At 45.4% G+C, this 9852-nt stretch overlaps 1 protein-coding gene across 1 annotated transcript; it reads right to left on the bottom strand.

Annotated features, from left to right (window-relative positions):
* Positions 1-1121: 1121 nt before the first annotated feature.
* LOC125545932 (selenoprotein F-like) lies at positions 1122-4082 on the bottom strand. Its single transcript, XM_048709988.1, has 4 exons — positions 3755-4082; positions 2770-2828; positions 2137-2318; positions 1122-1392 (listed from the first exon to the last, which is right to left on the bottom strand). The coding sequence occupies exons 1-4, from the start codon at positions 3930-3932 to the stop codon at positions 1317-1319; spliced, it is 495 nt and encodes a 164-aa protein (XP_048565945.1). The 5' UTR covers positions 3933-4082; the 3' UTR covers positions 1122-1316.
* Positions 4083-9852: the final 5770 nt, after the last annotated feature.

The raw sequence follows: 9852 nt of genomic DNA on the forward strand, positions 1-9852 counted from the left end.
GTGCGGTGTTGCTGCTCGAGGGTGAGCGGTGGCATGTCGGGGCGGCGGCCCCGGAAGGCGGTGTCGGTTGAGTGTGCAGGGCGCAACGGAGCAGTGGATGTCGAGGCAGCGGCCTCGGGAGATTTGCAGCTTCGAGGGCATGGATCTCGTGTCGTGTGGGCGACGTGGTTGTCATCGATGTTGTTCGTGGGTGGGCTTTGCCCTGTGTGTGTTAGTCTTTAGGGTGGGCTTAGCCTTTGTTGTTTCGGTTTTCGCCCGGTTTTCTGTAATTAACTAGGCAATTCTTTTCTGCTTAATTAATAGCTGAGGCAATATTTGCCTTCGCTATTCAAAAAAAAAACACTCATACAACAATGTCTGCATCCCACGGGAAGAGCACATGTTGAAGGAGATCGATGGGAAATGGGAGTGGTGGCGGTTTGGTTCAGCTCGTGTCATCCTAAGGAGTGACATTCACGGCGGCCACGGTTTGCAGGAGCTGTCGCCAAGACACTCTTATGAGGGTCGAGGGGAGAAAAACTGAAGCCAACAAATTGGACTCCATGTCTCCGTGTCGAGTTCAGAATTCTAGAGATACCGGCAAGGATCTCCAAATAGCAGATCATATTTAGTCAGGACTGCAACCACTACGAATTTTGAGAACGTTCTGCATACTGTTGTCGGAAGGGTAAGTTCCCAATCTGATCTTGGAAACGTTCTACATACTGTTCAGAACGGTATAAGTTCCCAATCTGATAACGGCAATGGTTTTCATCCTCTACGGCACGTTGACACTAAGGCTGCTCAGGTATCAGCAGACAGAGTCACACGAGGCACAATCCCTCGTACCACTATGCTCACTAAGAAATGCTCAAACGCACAGGGACCCCTGTTATCATTTTGCATCTCGTTCCAAGGGAATCGTCTGGTTCCATCGACTTTGTAACTAGCCAAATCGTTCAGAAACAAACTCAGTCACCGTCAATGTAATACAGATTGCACTCGGGCCCCAAAGACTCTGTCTTGCTTACTACTCCCCCTGTAACTTCTTATAAGATGTTTTTAGAATCCATAACAGTGTCAAAAAACATCTTATATTAAGTTACAGAGGGAGTAGTAGGCACTAGTTTAGACTGATGATGTTCAGTTGTAGATAACAGATCCAGCAGCCTGTCTCCAACAACAAAACTAAATGCACATCATACATGACAGTTGAGGTGTACACATGCTACCTGGTTTAGGTACAGATCACGGGTGACCGGGGTTTTGCGTGCAAAAGAACACAAATACATATATCGATATATGGTTCTACAGGGAGAAGAACTCGTCACGATTATTCAGGTCTCTGATTTCGCCGGCTTCACCTTCTCTGTGAGAAATTGCCGAATATGCTCACGCTTCCAGTTGTCGATCCTGCAAGTTCGGTTAGTTTTAGTCATTGAACTGATGAAACTGGTTTTACCATGAGTTAAGCATGTTGAGCAAACCACAAAATATTTCATCTACGATGAAGATGGAAAAATACGAAAACAGTGTGCCAATCGGAGATTATGCCATTTTAGCAAAGGACCTAGTGCTCAACGTCGTACTGTGGCTACATAGAACATTCCAGTACCAGTATACCAACCAGTTTTATGTCTGTTCAGTTATGTTCAAATAATAATCAGTACTCGGACAATATCAAATATAATATTCCCTTGCCTATTGCATCATCCATCATATTATACGTTGAATTATGTCGTGGGGAGAGAGGATCGACAATATAAAGCAAATGACATGTGATAAATGGTACTCCCTCCATTCCACTATGTAGTGCTTCCTCTATCCACGTGCTTCAACTTTGACCGTAAATTTAACTACCAAGACCGATTGCGGCGGGAGCAAAAATTATATCAGCGAATTCGTATTCGAAAGAAGTTTTCAATTATATAATTTTTTCTTCCGCCGCAATTGGTCTCGTTAGTTAAATTTATGGTCAAAGTTGGACCTCGGGAAGCGCGGGCGCACTATATTTTGGAATGGAGGGAGTAACAAATTAAGACAGAAGTGTTATTTTCATTCTTATCGACGGAATGAAGTCCAAGAATGTATGTTATCTCCCTAGGTAACTAGAAAGTTATAATCAAATTGCCTTGTAAGGAGTTAAGTAGAACTTGCCTTATAGTCTCCTTCTGTTCACCCTTGTCGTCAAGCATTATGAGCTTTGGTGGAGAGCCATAAGCATACCGAGATTCTACATAAGGGAAGTCATCTTTATCCTCTTCGAGGAAGCCAACGACTTCTGGATAAAACACCAGCTTTCTCATGCATACTTCGATAATTGCACCGGAGTATACAAGCTGCAATACCAAGCACCAGAAGATATTATATCAAGTGGAAGTGTGCTGCTATAATGCATGTTTAGTGTTCATTATCAACCTTCAAAGCATCCTATAAATCTAGTGCAGTGTAGTTTCAAGTTCAGCCTTAAAATCATCCAGTAATAACATACTAAAGAACAAGTTCGTCTGAAAATATCCAATCAAAATAAGCCCCTATTTGGCACCACTAACCTTCATTTGCCTTCAATATATCTTCCAAGAAGAGAAAACAAAAAATTATATTAAAGAACACTCAAGGCAATGAGATCTTAGGATAATTCACACTACAAATCCAGCAACAACCAGAATACAATACAAAGTGTACTCTACATCCAAAAAGGAAAACTAGTTCTGGTTGCAGCTTATGACAACTTGACAAGTAAACCCAGTTGTCACCAGGTTGGAATTCATGGAGCTTCATAGGCCATACCTTGCTGATAGAATCATCTGAATCCTCCGTGCAACATTTACGACAGTCATCCACCAACTCTGCAACCATAAAACAAATATGTTGTTAAAAGGACGATTGGAACAACTAGCACGTGTGATGAAGAAAAAGGAATCCACTGTGACTTGCTTTCCCAACAGCCGACGACTGACTTCTAAAGGAGCAACTCAGCAACGACAAAATCATCCAAGACGAGCAATGAGAAATCTAGATACAATAGAATTCTTCACATTAATCAGATTTTCAATCCAGCTAGCTTCAGAATGCTCCTAGACGAAATCATCAAAACAACGGTGACAAAAATAAAGGAGGTTCCATAATCAACACCACCTACAAATTTTTTAGATGTCAGGGGAGAGTGAAACTTCCACATTTCAAACACCGCCTTGACTGTGTGCATCAATCGATACAGAGGCTGGGGGGGTGACCCATCCTTTATCTAGAAAGGTTCAAACACCGCACTATTCTGCAACTGTGGACTAACCTCAAAGTTCCCAGTACATCGGCGTGGGACGAGCTATTTAATTCACAAGTCACGGCCCCCAAATTGACCAAATCACAATTTCAGAGCCGGATTCAAGCTTCAGTTGCAACAGGGCGTCCCAGATCACTTGAATGAATGATCATATAAGAAACCTCAAATCAACCAACTCCGGGTCCACTATTCCTGTCTCCCCGAAGTAATTTGAGATCCATATAAAGGCTCGGTGGTCTAAGAACCACACATTCACACTCCAATTGGGTTTCCTCGGGCTAACGAGAATCGATTTCCCGGCTGCAACCGCGATATAGTTACGATCTAACCCTCACGGATCTATTCCGCACTGCGGATCAATCGAACTACGATAGAGAAATCACATCCGGGTATCTTTCCGACCTACGCCTCGCTCGGTTCAGATCGCAATCACACCATCGTCACGTGACTAATGGATACAGCAGAGGGGGGAGCCATTGGCTACGCACGCACCTTGGTCCTTGACGAACTCGGCGAGCGCGTTGCAGTCGGAGCAGAGGGCGAGGCCGGTGAACCCCAGCTCCTCGCACTCCCTCGCCCCGAGCCGCTCGGCGCCGCGGCAGAGGCCGGAGAGGCAGAGGAGGAGCACGGCCACGGCCACGGCCGCCGCTACGGACGGAGCTCGAACCATCTCACTCGCCACCCTACCCGCGACCGAGCAAGGGCTTGGAGCTCGCGGGCACCACCGGGAGGAAGGGGGGGACGACGACGGCGACGACTACGCGGCAGTCCGCTTTCCGGCCTCCTTCCACCCCCGCTGTTTTTTCTGTTTTCCGGAAGAGGCCCGGCCCGTGCGGAGGAACCCCGGAGTCAAAGCTCTACATGGGGCCCCAGCGCGGCCCAAATATGTCAATGGGCTCGGCTATATGTTTTTCCTTCTTTTCCAAAGATTTTTTTGTAAGCACAAGACAAATTACGACCCACTATCACGCACGATGACTGAAAAATGTTGTTTCTTTTTTGCGAATGGTTTTTTTAATCCTTTATGCGAAAGAAGTCCAGATAACCCCCTGAGTTTTCACAAATCGATCACATTACCCCCTGAATTTTAAAACCGGGTTATTAACCTATTGGAGTTTCCAAAACCAGATAAACTACCCCGTAAGGACTTTGGAGAGTGGTTTCCAGAGTTGTTTTTGTCCACGTGGCTCACTTCACACAAGCCTACTATTTTCTGTTTGCAGCAAGCTTGACTTGCCGAGTCCTGTCCGTCCGGAGCACGGTGCAACTTGGAGTAGAGTATGTGAAGCTAGTTTCCCTGTTGCCCTTAAAAAAACTAGTTATCTTGTGATGGATGTAACTTGGAACATGTAGAAGCTAAGCTCATGTACACGAAGCTAGCTCGACTTCATCTCTGTCGTTGCTGCTCGTAATCACATGTTTGCCCCTACGCAGCTCCTCCACTCCTTTTCTGCCGTGTCACATCTCTGTTCATCACCCGTAATGCCCGGGCCACGCCGCGGCAGGATGCCTTGCACAGTTGCACATCTGAACCTGCGCCATACGCCCCGTCTATGGACTTTCCTCGTATCTTGCCGAGCCTTACTTGGTCTGCAACTGTGCACTTAGCTTGCAGAGCACAACAGACAATCAAAAACACCAAACTAAGTACTCCCTCCGTCCCAAAATAAGTGTCTCAACTTTGTACTAACTTTAGTACAAAGTTGAGACATTTATTTTGGGACGGAGGAAGTAGTTGATATCCCGTGTCTTGATCTCGTGGCTAGCACGACAGATATAGACAAGTACACCTACATCTGAGAAGAAGGTCAATATGCACAATGTGGCAGGATTGCATCGTGACAGATGTATAGCTCCAGCGCTTGCTCGTAGCTTGTTGCTGGCCTGCCTCCAATTCCACTCTGCGCTCGTCCCCTAAAAACTCCGATAGGTGTGCCAACTCGAATGTCGAATCAGCCACACGATACAACAGACTGCATGCTGCTACGGAATGCACGCGCAATGGCGTCACAACCCGACGTACTTGTCAGGCATGTGTGCACCGTCAATCAGGTAAGCAATGTGATGCATGCTGGCACTTTGAGCGCAGGGGGCATGCTCAGGAAGCAATCCGCACTGGCCATCGAAGAGATGCATGAGAATACAGGAATGGATGAGAGTTGTGCATATTGTAGGTTACATGTTTAATGGAATACATGTGCGTGGCTGTGGTGATATTGAGTTGTTTAGAGGTGGGACCAGCGATGGCTTATGTAAAATGGGTCACTCGTACAAAACCACTCTAAGGCGTTGTTTGGATAGGGCACGTATACAAAATCTGATCTCTATAAACCAGGAAAACGGTTCAACCAAATAAAATCTTGTTTGGCTACAATTACTAATCCACATTTATAGGAAACTTGGTTCTCCAAATCCCCGGATTTCAGGTTTGTGGAAAATCGACTATTATCCGTTTTTCCACAATCGCGATCGCCATATACGTGATCGTAACAGTTTTCCTCTCCGCCTGGTTGTTTTCCAACAGCTTCGTGTCGTTTGTTGCGTTTTTTGCCGCTCACCTCCAGCCTCGACATGGCCGCCGTCCGTGTGAACGGCGTCGAGCAATCCCTTGAGATCTGCTCTTCCTGGTATGGATGCTCCTGGACGGCCAGCGTAGGCACGGCGAAACTGCGAATGAGCTCAACCCGAGCAGAACCTATGCGGTGCCGATGAGGGATGCTCCTGGACATCCAGCGTCGAGGGGCGGCGGACCAGCAGCTCCCCGAGCAGAGCCTATGCAAGCCGACGAGGGACGCTTCTGTACGGCGAGCGCCGAGGGGCCGCGAACAGCGTGATGAGCGCGAGCAGCAGCTCTCCTTGAGCAGAGCCTATGCGCGACCAGGGAAAGCCTCCGCGCACGAACCGCGAAGTCATCGAGGCCATCCCGTAGGGAGGAGTACCGGCGTCTACGTGCTCGTAGGTGAGCTTGGGAATCCATCGGCAATGGCCAAAATTGAGTAAAGTAAGAGAGAGAAGGTCATGGAAGGAAGCGAATCGGTATCTATCCAAACAAGGAAACACACAAGCCAGCTTTACCCCTTTCCAAATCCAAACGTGTTATTATGTAAATCAGTAATCCAAAATTAATTAGCAAAACCGATTTTGCTAAAATCCTGCTACAAACTCGTTTTCCATATACCGGTTGCTATCCAAACAAAGCCTAAAACGACCATCGAAAGCCCATAGGGGGTGTTTTATCTGGTTTTGGAAACTTCAGGGGGTTAAGTACCCGGTTTTAAAATTTAGGGGGTTATGTGTTCATTTCATGCAACCTCGGGGGTTATCTAGACTTATTTCTCCTTTATGCAGATGTTGCGTTTTAAAACATGCACGGTCTGCAAAAACTAAACCAAGTTGAAGATGTTGGGACGCACGCGCGCGCGCATGTTACTCTGATTCCTGTCAAGACACCGGCCGAGGCACGCGGGTTTCAGAGTCTTGAGACCCACCGTTTTCAGGACTTTGACAGGTTTTCACGAAACAACCTGCACATCCATGAATCGGACAGTGGTTTACAACGCGGTCGTGCCGGATAACAATGCTCGTCGTACCCCCTGAAGAACTAAACTACGGGAGAATACCGGCAGATGCACGCGGGTTCAGGCTTCAGAGTTCTAAGGCCCACGGTTTTTCTGGACTTGGGCAGGTTTTCACAAACAACATGGGGATGATGATCTACGCATCCGACAGTAGTTTACAACGCGGTCGCGTGTCGGCTAACAATAGATTACTGCTAGTAGCACAAGTGCCTTTTTGCACGGTGGGTTCAGGAACAGCTAGCCGAGACTGGTTTCGCACCCTGTTTCTTTAGTACTCCCTCTATTAACAAATTTAGATCACTATACCCTAAAACACTCTTATAGTATTTTCTTTACGGAGGGAGTGGTCAGAAAGAGAAGAGTATTATAGACTAGAGACTTGAAGGGCCGCTTTACTTTGGAAGATGACTGACTCCAAGGGGGCAGTTTTGAACACTGGACGTTGTATATCATACTTCGGGATCCTGCATTGTTTTTGTGACTGCATGGCTGCTCTGGACGGCATGCAGTGCAGCCATGCAGGGCGTGGTGGTGGTGGGAGGCAAATTTTCGTGTTTTAACCCTTTTAATAAAGAATTTCTGGATCTTACCCTAGTTCGACAAAAAAAAATTGAAACATGCTGGTTCAAAAAAAATGACCATTTTTCTTACCGCCATTGGTCCCGGTGGTAGGCATGTACAGGCTACTGCCACAGGATATAGCGGTAGACCACTCATCCACGTCAGCCTCAAGTAAACGGTACCGTCTCCTGCCGTCCACCCCACCGCCAGAGCTAACGGCGGTAGGCTATGCAACCCTACCGCCATAGACCCTGACAGTAGGAGCTGAATCGTTATAAGCCCGCGGGGCCGGCTCATGGGGCCCACCCACCAACCAGCCCCCATCTTCTCCCCAACCGTGCGGCGCCGCAAGAAAAGAGAGCACAAGCCCCTCTCATCCCCCCCTCCGATCTTCTTCGTTTTGGCACCATTTTTGCGGATCGAGATTGCTCCGAAAAGGGAAAAGTAAGCTCTCTCAATCCCTCCAATTACTCGAAACGCTTTCGATTCGATGCATTATTTGGTGCAAATAAACCCTATTTTCTTTCCTTTTTATCTTAGGATTGCTTAGGTTGATTGTATATGATGTATAGGGCTCAATATGAACTCTAATAACTAGTTGTGGAGATTATATGTAGTTTTTATATGAACCCTAGTTGGAGATTTTTTTAACAAATGGTCATATGATTGATGTTGGAGGGATTGTAAGTAGTTGCCTACATGTGATTGAATTATGTATATGCATATATATTTTTAACAAATGGTCATATGATGGATTTTGGTGAATTATGTATATGCATTTTTTAGAAATGTTGAATAAATAAGTGCATGAGTGATGGTTGAATGTTGTTGAATGGAAGATGTTGGTTGAATATGATTCATTCAGATTGATCATTTATATTGGTTGAATATATGATAATTGATGAATGTTGGTTGAATAAGTGATAATTGATAAAAAAAATGATATGATTCATGTCGGTTGAATATGATTCATTTATATTTGGACTTGATATGTTTCATGTTTGTTCAAAATGATACAAGTTGGTTGAAAATGACATCATTTCCAATTGTTATAGGCGGCCCCCCTTACGCCAGAAATCGGCGTGAAGTAGACCATGCTTGATCATGCTTTCGACAACAGTCACCGCGCCCGTTTTATGGAGAACAAGGTGGTAATGTCTATCATCAATTACATGATAAATCTCATCCAACCCATCACCGTCCAGCAAGCCTATGATGGAATTACTCACGCACGGCGGTGAGCATCATGAAATTGGTGATGGAGAATGGTTGATGATGACGATGGCGACGGATTCCTCTCTCCGGAGCCCCGAACGGACTCCAGATCAGCCCTCCCGAGAGGTTTTAGGGCTTGGCGGTGGCTCCATATCATAAAACACGATGAATCCTTCTCCCTGATTTTTTTCTCCCCGAAAGTGAATATATAGAGTTGGAGTTGAGGTCGGAGGAGCTCCAGGGGCCCATGAGGTAGGGGGCGCGCCCAGGGGGCAGGCGCGCCCCCCACCCTCATGGCTAGGGTGTGGCCCCCCTGGCCTTGATCTTTTGCCAGTATTTTTTATTATTTCCAAAAATACGCTTCGTGGAGTTTCAGGTCATTCCGAAAACTTTTGTTTCTACACATAAATAACACCATGGCAATTCTGCTGAAAATAGCGTCAGTCCGGGTTAGTTCCATTCAAATCATGCAAGTTAGAGTCCAAAACAAGGGCAAAAGTGTTTGGAAAAGTAGATACGACGGAGACGTATCAACTCCCCCAAGCTTAAACCTTTGCTGTCCTCAAGCAATTCAGTTGATAAACTGAAAGTGATAAAGAAAAATTTTTACAAACACTGTTTGCTCTCGTTGTTGTAATATGTAAAGTCAGCATTCAAGTTTTCAGCAAAGATTATAAACTAACCATATTCACAATAATTCTTAGGTCTCATGTTTACTCATATCAATGGCATAATCAACTAGCGAGCAATAATAATAAATCTGAATGACAACACTTTCTCAAAACAATCATAATATGATATAACAAGATGGTATCTCGCTAGCCCTTTCTGAGACCGCAAAACATAAATTCAGAGCACCTTTAAAGATCAAGGACTGACTAGACATTGTAATTCATGGTAAAAGAGATCTAGTCAAGTCATACTCAATGTAAACTAACAGTAATGAATGCAAATGACAGTGGTGCTCTCCAACTGGTGCTTTTTAATAAGAAGATGATGACTCAACATAAAAGTAAATAGATAGGCCCTTCGCAAAGGGAAGCAGGGATTTGTAGAGGTGCCAGAGCTCGGTTTTGAAATAGAGGTGAATAATATTTTGAACGGTATACTTTCATTGTCAACATAACAACCAAGAGATGGCGATATCTACCATGCTACACATGTTGGGGAACGTAGCATAATTTTAAAATTTTCTACGCATCACCAAGATCAATCTATGGAGTCATCTAGCAACGA

The sequence above is a fragment of the Triticum urartu genome, chromosome 3 (assembly GCF_003073215.2).
Source record: "Triticum urartu cultivar G1812 chromosome 3, Tu2.1, whole genome shotgun sequence".
In the NCBI taxonomy this organism is placed as follows: Eukaryota; Viridiplantae; Streptophyta; class Magnoliopsida; order Poales; family Poaceae; genus Triticum; species Triticum urartu.